The sequence below is a fragment of the Maylandia zebra genome, linkage group LG1, assembly GCF_041146795.1.
Source record: "Maylandia zebra isolate NMK-2024a linkage group LG1, Mzebra_GT3a, whole genome shotgun sequence".
Taxonomy (NCBI): domain Eukaryota; kingdom Metazoa; phylum Chordata; class Actinopteri; order Cichliformes; family Cichlidae; genus Maylandia; species Maylandia zebra.
Genome location: NC_135167.1, coordinates 24,154,859 through 24,174,284, shown reverse-complemented (window position 1 = coordinate 24,174,284; position 19,426 = coordinate 24,154,859). Strand labels below are relative to the sequence as shown.

Genomic DNA, 19,426 nt, shown 5'->3' with positions numbered 1-19,426 from the left:
CATCAATATAGCTCACATCAATGACAGATCCATAAATGTCCATCATAAAGGTGATACTGCATAGGTAACACACTTTTCACCTGTAGTAATTTTAAAATGCTAAAGAGATTTAGCTTATCTCTAAAGCTTAAAAAAAAAACATCAAGGGAAACACAAAATCTCAAGAATATTTCAGGGCAGCTGTGGGAAAAGTGTGGGTTCTACGCCCACTGAGAGTCTAATGCCAGATTAACTCTCACAAGGATTCATTAGTCTACCTGGCCAAAGGGCAAACTGCATATGGGTGGTGCCATCTGGTACATCTTTTGGCCACCCTTGCCAGCATTTATAAAGTGAGGAGGTTCTTGCCAGAGCTCCATGCCAAACAAGCCAACAGATCATCAAGTCGAGAGAGAGAGAGAGCGAGCATGCAAGAGAGAGAGAGAGAGCAGTATTCATTCATCCTGAAAATTCATAAAAAGATGTAGTGAGGCAGTAAGTGAAATTAATGGCTGCTCTATTGTAGCACGAATGGGTGAAATGTATTCTAAATTAACTGGCCAGAAAACAGTTAACAAGAAAGACTCTAGGTCCGCTCTATACAGGAGATACTGTACAAGTAACTCGTACCTAGACTGAAATCTGGATTTGTTTGCAGCAGGTTCCAGCGTGTCTTCGACGCTGCCAGTTACTGCGGTTTTCACGCCACAGCAGAGCCACGCTCGATAACTAGGAAGCACCATCTTGAATGAATCACGTTTATTATCATTGATCTACCACCAGATTCCAGCTCCACTCTCATTGAGGCTGCCTCCAGAATATTGGCTCTTCTCTGCTCTTACAGCCCAGCTGCCATAAAGCACCAACGTGCACAGAGACTCGCTGACTATGAATGAGAGCGCAGGCCTACAGAAACAGGTCCACGCTCTTGACATTTTAATTCACCAACTGAGGTTACTCTGCCTCCATCTCATATGTCATCCATAGCGCAATTTGACTTTAGCGTTGTTTCTTTGCTTTTAGCACAGATGCCATTCATAATCCACCGCTCGCTTTACTATACAGCTTTACATACCAGCAGGTATATTGTTATGCAGTACACACACAGGGCAAAAAGCATTCAGTCAAACCCCAGGAAGCCATTCAACACACTGGAAATAAAAATATATCACAATGATCTATCTGTTTTAATATCTGTGGATGAAGAATTACTGCACAAAAGTGCAGCTGTTCACTTTTTTACATACTGAACCACTGTCACGTTTGTGTCATGGATGTCCTATTTAAGTTTCTACTTAATGTGCTGCTACTTTAAAAAAAGACTAAAATGATATGTTTGCTTTGAATAGTAAATAGTTAGATGATGATTTGATTTTTTTAGAATTTATGACATTTTTACATAGCATCCTTACTTTTCCAATCCTAACTCTAACTTTAGGTAATAAGAATAAGTAACTTTTGTTTTTATTAAACTCAAATTTAATCAAGTCTAGTCATTTAATTTGAAATAACCTGAAACTATATATCCTTTATCTACCTAACATACATATACTCACATACAGTGCAGGTATTATTCCATCACCGTATATTTCTCTATATTACTGAATAATCAAAAGTGTGATTAGAGACTCTTTTGTCTGCTCTTCATGAAAAGGCCTGTAAATGTTAATGTTATGTATTGAACAACCAGACTCCCTTCAAAGTAAAGGTTATTGAAGCTGCAAAGAAAATGCACACTTATATTTATGACAAATCCAGGCACACTGACGTGTCTGTGAATTTCAGTCCCTGCCACTGGTTATACTGCTGGTTATTGTCATTCCACTTCTCTCTCTCTCTCTCCTCTATTTATACTAAATGGCACAGGCCAGGTTCAGCACACTGGGCAGTAATAGCTAAAAGACTGCTTGAGCATGTGAAAGGTTGACACCTCTATCTTTGAGATCTATTGACTCCGGTACAGCTAAGGTCCCCTCTCACATCTGAGCCTTGACTATACTTTCTTTATTCAGGCTGTGGCACATTTTAAAGGCCCTTTATTCATCTGACATGACCTACATTAGAGGGCAAAATAAAGCTCAATCCAACTTGCAAACAGAATTAAAGGTCGTTGAATGATGGAAGACTTTGTGAATCCTCTGTAATGTTCAAAACGAGAAAAAAATAGCTTTGAGCAAACTAACGTACTGTTGTGGCATTAATACTCCAGATAAAATATTAACTTTTAAAATAAGCATAATGAATGACTGCAATCAAAGGCATTCTGGATGTAATGGGACCGGCTTTATCCCTACACCAATCTAAGAAACATTTAAAATGCAAAGTAAAAGTGGGTTACCAACTGCCTGATGATACACTGGGTCAAGCTCACTTTCTGCAATACGCTACACTACATCATATTTTTCATTACCTTCAGCCATTTTTCAGTTGAAACACTTTAGAAATTCAGAAATTAAAGACACTGAAACACATTGTGCAGTTTGAAGCCTCTCAAAAGTGACATTTTCAAGTGACTGGATATAACTGAACCTTTGTCCTTTAACAGACTTTCACACTGAAGTGTCAAGAAATGTATTCTGTGTTCAAATCTGTTGTATGGGTCACAAAACAGGTGCACTGCAAAATATTGGAAGACTTTATCTTGGAACTGTCAACAGATACTCATATGCTGATATTGAGTAGCATATTTTAATAAAAATATTGCTGTCAATCGAAATTGCTTTTCCCACTGAGCTGACAGACTGTGGTCAGTGTTTCCTGATTCCCACCGCTATTCTCTATCACATGACTTTAGTTTCCTCGATAGTACTGGCAAACTTTGAAAACTCAAATGGTGCAACAGATTGCTACATTCATACTAGGGAAAAACCATGGTATGAACAAAATTACTGCGATCAAGTGCAATGATCTCGTTGCCTTTGAAATTGCTGCTTTGAAGATGGGGACCAGGTGTGTGACCAATCGCAGTCAGTTGCTGTCTTGACTTTAATTTTGTGTTAAGACAGCAATAAAATGGCAATAAGATGGTGAGGATTGGGGAATTACATGCAATTTGGGAATTAACTATGATAAATCAGTAAACATTGCAAATCTGTTGCTATCTACACAGAAATTCACATCAAGTACATAAGGTTTGTGGAGACATTTCTCCACAAGTAGTGATGTAGTTGCTGCAAGATGATGGTTTAACTGCAAAATGACATACAGTAGGCACCAGGCAGTATATAGTATAATAGTGTACACTGAGTCAAAAGGTGTAGAACCAAAATAAAATCACTTAACAACCAGTTGAGTCGAGTCCCCTACTGCAAAGAGACACATCGCAGACAAGTTAGCTAACTCAGACTGATTGCAATGTGTCGGAAATCTGTCTATGTTTATGAATTAGCAATTATTAGCTAACCTTCACTAATCTATGTCTTCAGACAGTACAAGTTGGACCACAATCCTTTGGATATAGGTTGCCTGCCACTTGGTGATCTGTGCAAATGTCTTGTGATCATAAAGTGGTCACTCAACCTTTGGGTCATCAGTTGGTCACTCTGAGTGTTGCAGTCAGGCACTGCTACTTACACTGAAAATGAAACTGTGTATGTAGTAACCTTCAAATAATTAATGAATCTAACAGCTAATCTAATAACAAATTGAATTCCCAACTATTGGGATAGTTATGTGTTGTTTTTCCAGTTTTCTTTCTTTGTACTATACGGCCACAGGATTCATCAGTTTAGTCTTGGCATTAGCAGAAAGGATTCTATATCCTGCAAGTACATCTTTATGTATAAAATGAACTTAACTATAAACAGTTTCTTTTCTGTGGCCTGTTAAACCTGGAAAGATGATGGATGGTAATTTTTTTGGTAGGATGGAATAACACATCAAACAATGCACACTTAAGAGCTTTTGTGAGCATGTTTGCACATTCTTTTTATGGTGTTATTACTTGTCAAGAGAAATCCACAACCTGGAAGTAAACCCAATTACTGAGTTAACTCACATCTGTCTGCATGTTGAAGTGGGAAAAATGCATCAAGCATGATTGATCTTACTGCTGCTCTGCCATCTGGACCGCCTCTCCATCACCCAAATCACCCACTTTCAACTTTTTTCCACAGGGGCTCGAGACCCAAATTGAATATGTCCAAACAAGATGACACAGATAATTCCCACAATTGCTCCAACCATATGTTACCACACTTGGAGACTACTGAAAGATTTTTTAATTTTCAGATAACTTAAAAAAGTTGGAAAACCGACTGTGTTACAGTAATGTATAGATACATATATGCTTCACAGCGAAATGTCATCATTTCATGATGCCTTTGCCAATCTTTTACCAGTTCTGCCCTTCATTTATCCCCAGCCTGTGTGCTTGATACAACATCAGAGTGTGTGCTAATAAAAAAAAAACCACTTTGAGTATGAAATAAAAAAGACAATATGCAGATTGTTTTGCTGTGATTATCTCTGCTTCCATTAATGTAAACTGACAGCATAGCAGATAGGCAATAAAAACAGACGAGGTAATTACATCTACAGTCTGTTCAGTACATCTATAATCAAATATGTACTTTTACTGAATGCCCACACAATACAGGTGTTTGTTTGGGTTAAAATCCCAAAGGACACTTTTTTCTTTTCTTATTTTTTCTCCAAAACTCTTTTGCTGAAACAATGATACATGCTGGAGGCATTTCCATTTCACACAATAAAATATCAGTACTAGCCAGTTCTTGTACCTGAAAAAACATTTTAGTTAAATGAGAAGCTACTGCAGATTTGGAAATATGAAAAAGGCTGTATCACAAATTGTAGGAAATTGACATGAACCTTAGATAGCAATTTTTGTGGGAAAACGAGAAGCAATTTAGCAGCAACGGTAGAACAACTTAAAACTCTCAACTCTCTCTGTGTTTCCTGCAAGTGTGTCCATATATACATACAACAATTTGTTTATATATAAAAGCGTTACATACTGGTAATTACTGTAAATACCTTTTTCTACAAATTCGATTTATGTACTAACTCATTCTTTTAATTAAGTGTAAATGAGGGAAATAATAACTGTACTATGTTCAAAATCAATAAGAAGGTGATTTGGCTCTTGTTAGGTCACACTTTGACTTTCTATCAACATTTTTCTCCACCAAGTCCGCAGCCTTTCTCCAACCATAAACCGATGTTCTTAATGCGCTGATAGAACCATAAATCAGTTTAATAATGCCCTAGTTACTAGGAGTTGTTATCAGTGTCATGGTGGGCAACTTCAAATACTCTTGCCCAACACAGTTTATTCCTTCACATTTACAAGGAGTACTCGCTGAGCTCTTAGCATTCCACCCACCTAGCACCTTCATTCTACACATTTTAACTCCATTTCTTATTCATTATTGCTTAAATTAGCATTTGCATTGCATTGGAGTTCTTCGGCTGCAAACCTGGTATCTGGAACCAGTGTGCATTAGAGGACCTCTCCAATAAATGTCAAAAATATCCCATCATATAAGTCAAGCACTTTTGTGCATATTATGGCTAGTAGTTTCAGTCATGCATTCAGTTTATTAAAGTGGAGCTGCAGTATATTGTATAGCTACATGCCTCTGGCATAGTTAATGGCTGTGACCAATTTTCCAAACAAGATTTACACCAGTCTACAGTGAACACTGTATAAGGAAAAAAGAACACAAGAAGCTATGGATTTGAGAAGAGGTGTTGCAGGATTATGTGTCTGTGAATTTGAAATCGCTTATTTATTTAATTTCAGCTAATGCTCAGATAAATGGTCATCATGTCAGTGTTGTTCTGGAGGACACGAATTAGATGAGAGAAAACTCATAAGGCACATGAAAGCTTGCAGAGGGTTGACAACTCCTTCTGGAGTGAAGTACTGCGTCGTAAAGATTCATTTCAGAACATGAGTATAGCTGCCTGGTCGAGGCTGATGCTTTGTTCACTGTAAACCCAGGTTATAAAAAATTGGTAAATCACTTTGGATATCTGATAGGGAGAAATTGAGGAAGTGGGTATTATCAAGAAAGTAAGCAACAACCATGCATCCACTTATCCAATTCAGCGTTGTGATTGGGCGGGACAAGAGGCAGGTTGCCAGTCTTCCGCGGGGCTAACACAAAAAGAAAGACAACCATTCCCACACACAGTCATAGTTGGTCACCAGATAACCTAATGTGCATGCCTTTGGACTGTAGGAAGAAGCCAGAGTATCTAAAGGAAACCCACACAGGCAGAGGGAGGACTGCACACGGAAAGGCCCCAGCTGGCTGATGGATTCAAACTCAGTTCGCACTCGGTGTGAGGTGATGCTGCTAACCACCATCGTGCCGCCCACTATTTGTAGCTTTGCTCCTGGATTATTTTTATCTGTAAATTTAAATATATTGCATACTAAAGTTGTATTGGCAATATAAGTAGTTCTTCTGGAAACTAGCCGCACTTTTGACTCCGATATCGACAGAAGCTGTCAGCTTCTCACTTCTAATTACTTTATTAAATATTATCAGAGTAACTCATCCATATAAACTGATGCAAGTGCAAATTTAAACAGTATTGTAAACTGACTTCAATTAATGAATTAACTTGATTTAATTTACTGGACCTGCCTTCAAGTCATTTTCTCTGTGTGTATATGTTCTTCTTCGATCAATTTCTTCACAGGGATTAACCAACAATCCTAAAACAAACAAGATCTCACTCAAACCTTGAGGACATTTGGTGGGAACTTTCTACAGCTGTATTTATTTCCCAACGTTTTAGTGCATTTTATCACACTGGTTTAATAGTAAAGGCTAGAAGGGAAGAGGAAGAGGCATACAGTGAGGTTAAAGCCTTGTACTCATTCTCTGGATTCATCATGCTAACTGGTGCATGACTCAGTCCTAAACACAACAGCTGGTGGTCTGAAGAGCCCGCGGTAGAGCCCCGGGGTGTGAGTTGACCAGCCCACTCATTTACCGGCAGCTTACACAGGGGACACAAAACAGCAGGGTTCTGGGAGCAAGAGATGAGCCTGGCATCGTTTCATATTCTAGCACCCTGCAGCTGCCAAAGAACAAAGATGAGCCAAGAAGCATCACAATGGCACCTGTTTCATCTTACGGGTAAAGAAATTAAGGAGTTCAGAAGATTTAAACACTAGACATCGGCTGTTCAGTCCAAATGAGCCTTTCTGAAATGCCTTCTTTCCAACAGCACTTGAATTAGCAGAGCTGAAACTATTAATGCAGATGGTACTGGTAATCAAGCCTTATCAACCTTCTTTGACTGACAAACACTAAGACTACATAAGCTTGTCACATTTGTCATCGCTGGGCTCCCTGAAGCTACACCACGTGGCGCCACTCAAGTCAGCGGCATGAGTCTAGCCAGCCTAGATGGCTTTTCTTGCAAGACGTAGCTGTATATTTGCAACGGCTATGAGGATAGGGGATTTAAATGATCTGTTGGCTCACCCCCCTCTACTTCTTTAGTTCCAGATGAGATCCGATGTCTTTAGCAAGTTGCAACTTGTACATCGAACATGCCTCATTACAATCTAATTTTATGGGAAAAAAAGAAGAAAATGCAATATACAGAGCCATGATACATTCAGGATGATGGCTCCAGAGCTATTAAAACACACTCATCAAACTGCACATGCTTTTTCAGACAAGCAGAATCATTTTAATTAATATCTAAATTGCAACACCTCTTTGGAAATCTTCTCTCTCTTGCTATGTTGTCGGCAGTTTAATGTGTAGATTTTTAGCATTTTACCAGAAGTGTATAATAAAAAAATTTGGGGGCAGTTTAATTGCGGCTCTCATATATTTCTGTGTGAAAGGAATACGGCCGAGAAATTATGTAACACGGGGTGAAAGAAGACGGAGCAGACCTTTGACACAAAAACAGTGTCATTATATCCCCCAAGGCATTTCACTGCAAAGCCTATTATTTAATGTTATAATTAAAGCCCGCAAATGTGACTGGGAGGGTTAAGATCTGCCCTCTACATATTTGCATTAATATAAAAATAATAACGACCTCCAATTAGTCTCTCCACCTCAAAGCTGCAAACGAGATCACACTAAACTAGGTCGTGAACTCGTGTAATCAGTATAAATTTCCTAATTTATAACTGGAACAGCATGTCTTATGCTGACTAACAACTGCTGCTATTTGAAAATACACTTTACAGCAGATTGTCACGAGTGTTGCAAGGTTGGCACTGTGATATCCTCTTGTGTTGTTGCTTTGTGAGGCAACATCTATTCACTGGAGAGGCGCGGGCTTCCAGTTTCACATCTTTTGTTAAGAGTGTCTAAACCAAAGAAATGGACTCAAATAACAGTTTTTGAAACATTACAGCACAGTGACACTGATATGAGGACTTTTTAGATGAACAAATGCAAATGACATTTATTTATTTATTTATTTATTTCTTGTATGGTTTGAGAATGAGAGAAGTAGGGGCAGCACACACCTTCACACAGGCAGCTGACTGTGAGCACAAAGCCTTTATTTTTTTGCCACCTAATTCCCCCAAACTGAAACTGATTCTAGGAAAAGACAGCACAAAGTATCAGGACCAAAAACATTTCAATCAAGTCACCAGGCATGTTAAATCAACACTGTATAAACGAAATAAAACAGGCACCTTTACTTGGGGTAATATACAGTGAATCACTCATTGCTTTAAAGCTGAAAGTCAGTTGTTTGCTGACATTCCAGGCTCTGGCTACCTAAAGTCCTAACGTATTTACCACAGATAGTAAAAAACATGGGCGTAGCATCCAGATCAGAAAAATTAAGCCAATCCAGCAGTGCCTTAAGCATGCACTCTATCTGCCACCAGATGGACGCGTGGACTCGTAGTAAAAATCTACAAACATGCTGAAAAAGCATTGAGGACGGGGCTAATGCAGCAGTCCCCAACCTTTTTTGTGCCACAGACCGATTTATGTCTGACAATACTTTCACGGACCGGCCTTTAAGGTGTCTCAGATAAATAAAACAAAATAAAACCAGTACCGGTACCAAAAAAAAAGATTTGTTCATAACACAGAGGAAAAGACCCAGGGAAACCGAGTTAACGATAAAAACGATTTTAAAAAATGATGCTAAAAACCAATAAAAACCCTGAAAACCATCAATTTCCCACTCGTGGCCCGGGGGTTGGGGCCCGCTGGGCTAATGTACAATAAATAAAGAGAATTTAAGACTAATTTCAAGACACTTTTTTACTTGACCTGACATAATGATGTGTTTCTTGTTTTTCAATGCTTGTTTTTTTAATTTAATTTTGTTAGAAGAAAGAAAGCGACAGCGATTAAGTGATTATTGTATTGAAATATTTATTTTTCATAATTAATTTGTTCTGCTGTGGCTTTCTTTGTTGTGAAAAACATTTACATGTTGGAGCATCTGCCCTATTGATTTTGATACAACAGCCCCCTGTGGTTTCACTACAGTTAAGCCACCACTGAGGCCTTTGAGGGGTAGACAGCATCTATGTATCTTTAACACAACAAGCGTGTCATTGTCAGCTCTGTGATGCCTGTGACACCATCGCTGTCTGCATTTGTTGACAGCATCTGAAGTTTCCATGACAATTTTTGTACACAATGTTTATTTGTACTTAATGCTTGTTTACTTCCAAGTCTCCGAGGGGTGGCTTTTTTTTTTTTTTTTAACAAATCACCTCAGCCATGTGTACATGTCTGTGTCTGAAAAACACAAATAAAGAGTCCCCAGTGTGAAATGTATTTGCATCCTTGACACCTCGATGTGATATACCCACGTGGCTTTCCCAGAGCACAGTGTGGCTCTCATCTCACTAAGCCCTATCATTGGTGTCAGGCTTGGGACTTCTATTCAGAGACTTCCCTCCAGAGGCAAAGGGCTCTGTGGGTAAAAAGAAAGACCATGGCAATAAAAACAACAGAATGCACTGGTTCTCTAATGGACTTAATAAATAATTGTAGGAAAGCCACAAACTCTCTCACAGCGTAGAATAGAAGTGATTAGTGTTTGCCGTGTAATAGACAATGTGTTTGATATGGCTTTAGGTCGAACCTGAAACTAGTAGGGTAGCAGCCATATAATCATGTATAAACACATCTTATTTTTCAATGTTAACCAATTATTTGACAATGTGACACCCACTTATTTTCCCTGCAGCGCCCTCACCCACTGGTAGAGGAATCCTAGAGGGGCACAATTTCCACAGTGGAATAATGCCACGTGTGACGTTGTGTGACAGTTTAGTTTAGAGAATACTTTTCAACAGTGCAAAATGCACACAAATACCACAAAACATCACTAATCCTTCAAGTTCAAACTTCCTTCTTGTATCCCAGAGCCAGTCTCGCTATCATTTCAACACGTGGTTACTCGATAATGCTCTCCATTACAAGGAAAGCTTTATTTCATTAATCATCAATTAATGCTAATTTTCTTTTGTCTCTGCTCCAAACGTTCAATCACACCCCACACTGCTTATTTTCTAGTTCCTCTCAAGGCTTGAGAGGGTAGAGATTCTTAATCCCCCCCTCCATTACTGATTTAGGCCAGCAGTTGATTGAAAACTGGAAAAAGCGCTATAGCAGGCTCCTACGCTACCCGGAGGCTTTTCACACTACTCAGAAAAGAAAAAGCCATACATGGTACAGAGGAAGGTTCCAGAAAGCTTGCAGACCTTGTGCATTTCAGGGATGAATGCCTGCAGAGGGCTGACAGATTCTTCAGGTCAGGACAACTGTCAGACATTCTTTCACCATATCTGAACAGCACCACAGGAGGATTCACAATCAAACTCATTTAGCTCTTCCATGCACACAATCTGTCTCACCAAATGAAGAACAAAGCACGTTTTGTCATTTTCTACTACAATAGAGATGCAAAGCGAAAGAAACACCCAGATAGTGAGGCTAAACTGCTGCAAATACACACACAGGCAGATGCACGTCCACATGCGCACAGCCTAATCTCCCTCACATCTAATTAACTGTTCTCTCTGAAGATGTATACAGGCTGGCAAGAGACTTATTTCCAATTTGGCAGAGCCAAGAGTATCTTAATGGGCTTTGGAAAAAAATTGCCCCTCAGAATTTTTATATGGATATTTGCTGGGCAAGGGCTTTTACAGCAGTATTCCCACACTTTCAGCAGAGGTCTGATGTGTTTCCATTACTTAGTGATTAGGCATGCAGACACACACAAAAAACAAATAAATACATTAAAAAATGATAGATAGATAGATAGATAGACAGACAGACAGACAGACAGACAGACAGACAGACAGACAGACAGACAGACAGACAGACAGACAGACAGACAGACAGATAGATAGATAGATAGATAGATAGATAGATAGATAGATAGATAGATAGATAGATAGATAGATAGATAGATAGATAGATAGATAGATAGATAGATAGATAGATAGATGAAGCCATTTCCAATCACACTATCCAGGTGGTATTGCAAGGTGGATCAAAATCTGATGGTATTTTTCTACATTTTCCCATCAATTTTGACAAAATCTCCTACACCACTGGCTGAACTGCAGCTCCAAACCATGACAGAGCCTCCACCGTGTTTTACAGATGACACATGGCGCAGACACTCACTGTTGCACCTCTTTCCAGACCTCCTCTGTGAATATTGTTGAAAATCTGTACAAAAGATTTCAAATTTGGATGCAGACCTGTCACCCCTGATTTACGGTCCAGTTCTTGTGTAATTTGGCACACCTCCGCCTTTTTGCCTTGTTTCTCTACCTTAAGAACAGCTTCTTGACAGCCAGAAATCCACTAAAACCATTTCTGATGAGGCTTCAGTGAACAGCAGATGGATCAACTGAAGGGTCAGATGCATCTCAGGTCCTGTGTCAGGTCTTCGCTGGATTTTTTCCTGTTTCTTAAAAACATGACCTTCAAATACTGTGCATCTGTTGTAGATCGTTTTTAGGCCTCCCATTTCTTCTTTCCTCCACTTCAGTGTCTCCAAATTTTCTCAGTTTTCTATGGACACACTGCACATCATGCTGAAATATGTAGGATGTTATACTAATCGCTCTTCGGGAATCACCAATACAATTTTTAATACTGAGTTATCTTTGGCATTTTCTTAGATTCAACTAAAGAAAGTGAGTTAATGTGGATAAAGATACAATTTAAAACTGGAACTGCTGTGATGTGTCATGCCCCTTGAGTAAGATGTGTTATGCTTTAATAATACATAGGGCTGTATTAAATGGCTTAATAAGCAAACACAAAAGTTCCTGTGAAAATGATGAAATGATGAGGTACAAGGACTGGAATAAAAAAGCAGGATGTCCAAAGAAGAGTTTTGAAAGACCTCCACAAAGCCTGTAGAATTACTCATCGAAACAACTTAAAAAAATTACAAGAAAGTCTGGCTCCTTGGAAGAATAAAAAGAAATTAGACGTGGGCTTAAACTTTTGCACAGTATCTCTCTCCAAACACACGCACACATGTATACATACATAAATAAAGAGTGAAAGAGCCAAAGAGACTTTAGTACTGACAATAATATTAATAACTGTGCTATATACTTAAGCTTCACAAGCGTCCTAACATTCAATCAAGTACAAAAAGCAATGTTATCCGATATCTGGGTTGTGTTTATAGGAATTTGGCATCTGCAACAGCCGAGCACAGATCACAGCGATAAACAGAGTTGGAGCATCAGGAACTCACACGAGGGAAGACGATGCTGTATTGTGTAACAGCTAATAACTGTTTTGCTCAGACAAATCAAATAATATTCTTTAAATTTGCTATGGATGAACCCCAAAGGTAATTGTTATTCTTGAAAAGGGAAACATAAGACTCTGCGCAGCACTAACAGGAACTGCAGCACATCGAGCGATTTTGTTTGAAAGCCATAGCAAAGAGTCGAATCCACCCATGAGAATCCCAACTGCTCTGTGTAAGTAGATGTTGATATTAACAGCAAAGCCTCAGAGAAAGAGCTCCGTGGCAGGGCCTTACTGAAGCATTCACAAGCAGATGTGCTTTTGAACAAAGGGCTGACAATCAAGCAGTAATGTGTGTGATGCTATAAAGGCTGACACATGAGCACAGGGGTGATCCTCACAGGCTAGCTGTACTGCTGGCTGACTGCTGTATAACCAAGCATTGGATGGCATATCAATAGCATGGACACTACAGTAGAGGAATCACAAGTTCAACCTGGTGGAGTTTAATGAAGTTGTCCAAGAGCCTGTTTTAGACATTTTTCAGATCCAACAGTGTATTTCACTACCTCCACTCTGTCCTACCCACCTGCTCTTGGCACTCTTCCAAGAGACCTCTTACTGTATGAAAACTAAAGCTGGTAGGATTTTTTTTCTTACTGCCATCTACATCTCACTGCTCCTGTACTGTAAACCAACCAGAGCACTTAAGAATCCTTGAGCAAAACAATATCAGTCTTCAAACACCAAAGTGTCTGACCTCCATCTAAATGAGTTCATTCTGTCAATTCACCCAATGTTTGCCTTAGTGCAACAGATATTAAATTGCACACGCACACACACACACACACACACACACACACACACACACACACACACACACACACACACACATATATGTATATGTATAGCACAAATTGTCACTTGTGTACTTCTTTTGCTAAATGTTTCAAAGTCAAGTGTTATTGGTATTATAACAGAGAGGAAGTGATTGAGAACAAACAGCAACTCAGCCACAAAGTGGTATGTAACGTATAATCACGGAGCAGTCGGGTGCCGGTTTAGCTCCCTGAGATGAGCAGGCGATCATACGCTCTATAGCTGAGAGCGGCCAGCCCAGGTTTGAATCCGGCCCTTTGCCTGCATGTCTTCATGTCTCTCTCTCTCTCCACTTTCCTGTCACTCTTCACTGCATCTATATAATAAAGGCTGAAAAAAGTCAACTAAAAAAATTAGAGAGAAGCAGCACACTAAGGAGCACAGTGTGCAGAGGTCACCAACTTCTTGCAGAGTCAGTCACTACAGACATCTAAACCTCATGTAGCCTTCAGATTATGTCAAGAACAGCGTGTAGAGAGCTTTGTGGAATGGGTTTCCAAGCAGCTGCATCCAAGCCTGACATCACCAAGCACAATGCTTCATTACAGCGGTGCCACTGGACTCAAGAGCAGTGGAGAAGTGTGCTTTGGAGTTATGAATTACACTTCTACTTCTGGTGATCCGGCGGACGAGTTTGTCTGACTGCACTGTGCCAAGTGTAAAGTTTGGTGGAGGGGAGGTGGGTAATGATGTGGCGCTGTTTTTCAGGAGTTGGGCTTGGCAGTTTGGTTCCAGCTTAGGAAACCAAGGCATGTTGGACAATTTCATGTGCACAACTCTGTAGGAAGAACTTGGGTATGGGCCCTTCCTGTTCCAACACCAGCGCACAAAGTAAGATCCATGGATTAGAGAGTTTGGTGTTAAAGAACTTGGCGGCCTACACAGAGTCCTGACTCGAACTCGATAGAACACTTTTGGGATGAAATTGTGAATTTGACTGTGAGCCAGCATCTCGTTCAACATTAGTGTCTCACAAAAGCATTTCTGAAAAAACAGTCCAAATGCCCTGTGAACACTCCTAAACTTCATGGAAAACCTTCTCAGAACAGCAGCGAAGGGTGGGCCAACATATCATATTAAACCTTATCGGTTAAAAAATGGATGTCACTGAAGTTCATATGTGTGTGTGAAGGCAGACGAGTGAATACTTATGGCAATATCTATCTATCTATCTATCTATCTATCTATCTATCTATCTATCTATCTATCTATCTATCTATCTATCTATCTATCTATCTATCTATCTATATATATATATATATTACATCTGTTCACAGTTCAGTAAATGTGATTGTCCAAAAAGCAGCAGGATAGTTTCCACCAAATGTGCTGATTTTATATCACAGTTAAAATTCGTAACCATTATTACCGGAAGCCCTTGTACCATTAAAAAATGTAAAAGTTAGTTATGAAATACATGGCAAGTACAAAAGCAATTTTTTTCAACTGGTTACAGATTTTTAAAAATGATGTATCAGTCAGCTGTAAATCCATGGAACATTAATTTGAGGTCTCTCTGTTGCACTGAAGGTTTACCGGGTTCTTTACTTTCTGGATAAGTTTTATGACCCCACAGCCCATGAGACTCATTCAGACTCTTTCTTTACTGTAGGTAACACTGTGTGGGTGGAAGAGAGCTTCCACTTAGAATTCAATCAACAAACACAAATAAATAACCAACGGAAAGGTCTGTTTTTTCAATCTTTGTTCCTCTTCATTTCATTATGATTAATTGTTTAATACTAATTAAAATAAAGCTAAAAGTGTAGATTCAATAATTATCACCCTGTTATATTTCATAACAGATAAATGTGTGGGTTTGTCACCTCTGAAATAATGCAGCTCAGCTTGTCAGTGGCAGAAAGCTGTCAAAATAATTAGCTTATGCAAATGGGAGCTTAGAACCTGAGGAAGCCACCTCTGCAGAAATAATAAACCTGTGTGTTTTGTATCTAGAGGCATAGCAGTAGCATGACATAGCAAATGATGGAGGGATGAGCGCTAACGCTGCTCATGCTGCTTACCACACGTTTGTATTGGCATAGCTAATTAAGCATAATTGAGTGCTTTCTACTATCCCTTCTCCGGAGGCCCATATCTACCCTCTGTTGTATTTATGCAAAGGTTATTTGGAGACAAAAACAATCCAATTACACGTAGAGTACTGGCTTTGCAAAAAATGCAACAAGGACTTGGTCACAGGCCCTCAAAACATCTTGCTCTATAATAAAACCAACAGTCTTTGACTTTAACATGTGGTCAAATGCCAAGAAAATTTAGTCCTTTAAGAGCTGTCAACCAAAAAAAAAAACTTTGAACATGAACTTAAGCTTTGAACCGCAGTTCACTCGAGCATCCTTGCAATGCCAAAGTATTTTAGTGCTATTTTACTTTTTTGCACACCCTAAGTTTAATCACAAACCATCAAAAAAGGAAAGACAAAGACATCAGAAATCACCATGCACCCCTGGACTCATTTAGTTCTAACTATGAAATACGATAAATTTCTAATACACGTTCACACATGCAAGATACAGACGCTGGCTAAGATTTAAACACACATTCAGTCATTAACAAAGCCATCATATTCCCCATCATGCCAAAACCATGTTAAGACCATATAAGAGGGCTCTGTGATCATTATGAGATGACACTGCCAATTACCAATACAGCATTTCCGTTTTGTCTGTAAGAGGCAATAGAGGGATTAACTTCAGGACTCTCTGCCTCTCCTCTTCCCTCTCATGAAGCAGGCTATGTTTACTGACTAATCTCTTTTCTTGCTTTAACCATAAATGTGATTACCACTACACAAGAGATAATAAAACCCCATATCTTAGCAGTACCAAAGAGCATGAATTAAAACCTAAGCTGTAGCCTTGAGGAATATCTAAACCAAATAAAATCCACAGCATAAGAACTATTTCATGTTGGGTGCATACAGCCCCCTGCTGGCAAACACTACTCACTATTTAGCCAAATCCAACACAACAAGCTCCATGATCATCTTCTGTTGAATATGAGCAACAGGTATGCAGACACTTTCCAAAGGTATGTTCTAGTGTCACTGTTCCAAAGTCAGTCCTTTACTTGCTCCGATTTACAGACATGAGGGAATCTCAAATGTGTGTTTCAGCAGATTACACATGATGCACTCACATATGAGTCTCACTGTTACTTTGATTCTTACTGTCACCTCCGCCAACTCTTTAAGGAGAGGAAAACCTGCCTTTAATTGTCAATGAAGTTAAGTGTTTGTGCATTAACCAAATATTTAAATTGGTTCATAAAATGTAAAAAAACACACACACACACACACACACATAGGCGATGAAACTACACGTTGAGATTTTTACATAAAGAGCAACATGACTAATGCTTTTACGCATGCGGCTCACTCCTGGTGTCTGTTTGATTGTGGATAAGAAATGAAAGGCAGCTCAATGTGATTCACCACTGAGCAAGTTGGAAATGGAGAGGACCACGCGACCTTCAAAGAGCAAATTTTAAAAAAAAGACAGAGAGAGAGAGAGAGAGAGAGAGGATATATAGATATAGACCGATTCAGTCGCAATGGCATCCACTGAACACTTTTCAAATACCGACGAATAAGTTCAGATGAAAGCTTGGACAAAGTCAACCTCATGGAATATATTAGGAGAAAAGGCTGATACTTTTCATGAAACCGCGGAGGACTCTACATGAATCCGCTATTAAAAGCGGGGTTGAAATGCAGCATGTTAGTGACGGGACATATTAAATGGTTAAAGGTCTGAGGGAGATCACAGAGATTATTGCAAAATTGTTTGATTTAAGGGGAAGAAACGAGACGTGACACGTGGTGAAGGGGGCCAAACGCCTCGTTGATTTGTCAGTTTCGCCTACCTGATATTTCCTGATGAGGTACATTGACGAGGCTGAATCCTTTCGCGTTATAAGCTTGTCTAACCTCGCTACAGCTCCGCGCTTTGCTTTCACCACCGGATGACAGGGACAGCACCGACAGAGTACATAAGGCGACTTGCAGTCTCCACATCGCATACATCAGTGAAATCCTTGATAATGTTTCACAGAGAAATAAGAGATCCGATAGAATAAGAGAAATCCCAAAAAACAAAGCCTGATTGAACGATTTCTCCAGTCTGCGCGTTCAGATTTTCATTTTTTTAAAAGAGAGAGAGGGAGAGAGACTCCTCACTTTAGATGCTGGTGCTTCCACCTCATTTTCACCTCGAAAAAGAAAAGAAATAGCCAACGAGTCAGATCGGTCCCAGTTTGAACAAAATCCTCGTGAAGAAGATACCTGGTGCTCAGTGTGCCAACAACTTCTCCAGCGCACGCACACACCGCTGCCCCGTGTTTATGTCAGTGTGAGGAAAGCGAAATGCAACGGAGACGCACGCTGCACAGCGAGCAGAGCGCACAGGGCAGGGCAAAACATGGAGTGGAGTGGCTGCTGTCCTCTGCCATTTATGCATTCTCGGTAACGCACACTATCGCACATTAGAGTGGAGACACATGTTGGAGACGCGGGGAGTGTGGGCGGAGTACAACGACACACTGGCCACACACTTGAGGTTATTTCCTTTTAATGTCATCAATCTGATGTTGGCGCACGAAATAGAAGAACCCTCTGTGACCATTCCGTGTCTTTTAATGAATCCAATCGATGGGAGTAATAAGAAGGAAGGCTAGAAAACTCATCGAAAAGATAAGGCACAATATGATCTTAGCAGCTATGAACATTTGTAACGCACCAAATCCTGTTTGGAGCACTTCAGAGGACTGCGCGTTAACTTACTGTAATTTCCTGGACACATAACCCCAACACGACCTTTGGTTAATGGTATACCAAGTATTCATGAAATGCAATGTTTCAGGCAACAAAACAAATACTAGTGGCACAAACAGCCACAACATTTGTCAAATATATAATAGAGCACATCACACATTTTATCTCTAACCTTTTTTTCCCTTAGTTTAAGATGATGCTTTAAGTCAGGACTGTTTGTCTGTCTTATATTCACGAAGATGATTTGACCCAATTTAAATGCACTACCCACAAATGGCAACATTGAGCTGACTTATCACACTATAGCATCAAAGTGATTTCCAACATATTTTAACAATGAGGTAACTTTGTTAGACGAGGAGGGAAAAGTTTTACAGTTATAATGAAGAAAATCTGCGAGGAAAAGTATCTCGTTATATTGTGAAATATTTCCTCCTGAGAGTAAAAAACAAAAAAAAAAGTAGAGTGAATCTCATAATATTCAGTATAAACACTCCCTCGGTGTGTTTTTGTGTTTCGGGAGCTGCTTGCTTGTTAAAATCAGCTTTAAAATACACCGCATAAGTGCAATTAGACATAACTCAGGGCTGTGAAATGTAAAGGAGAAAACCAGGAAAGCAGGGTTGCACTAGACCATAGAAAGCATAAAAATTTGAGAGAATGATCGTGTCTTAATTCGTTTGGGGCTAATGCAACATGAAATTATGCATTTACTAAGCAATGTAGATGGACTCATCATTTCAGACTGTGAATACTAAGGGATGCTCTCTGCGATGTTTGATTATCGCTTCAGGATGTACAGAAAGACCCATCTGCCCCAGTGAAAAGTCTACCTCATTTTTAATATTAGATTATTAGGATCTTTGCGCCCTGAAGCAACAGGGCAGCCCAGTATCTTTCAGTAACAGGCAGGCACATTTTTTCTTGCAAATACAAAATGCATGGTCTTAAAAATATTTCAGACTTCAGTTGTAGTAAGGACTGATCATTTAAAACTATTAGTCTGGTTTGAAGATAAATATTCAGTTGCGGATATATTTCTCAGCTCATTTGAAATCAG

At 39.5% G+C, this 19,426-nt stretch overlaps 1 protein-coding gene across 3 annotated transcripts in view; it reads right to left on the bottom strand.

Annotated features, from left to right (window-relative positions):
- Positions 1 to 18,051, bottom strand: part of gpc6a (glypican 6a) — a 162,076-nt gene extending 144,025 nt beyond the window's left edge. For 2 of the 3 annotated variants that reach the window (XM_004543317.5, XM_004543318.5), the window contains exon 1: positions 17,460 to 18,051. In XM_004543317.5, coding sequence (XP_004543374.2) covers positions 17,460 to 17,619 — 160 coding nt within the window. In that variant the 5' untranslated portion in view covers positions 17,620 to 18,051. The remainder of the gene's footprint in view (positions 1 to 17,459) is intronic. The other variant, XM_004543319.5, reaches the window with a different exon arrangement.
- Between the last annotated feature and the right edge of the window lie 1,375 nt (positions 18,052 to 19,426).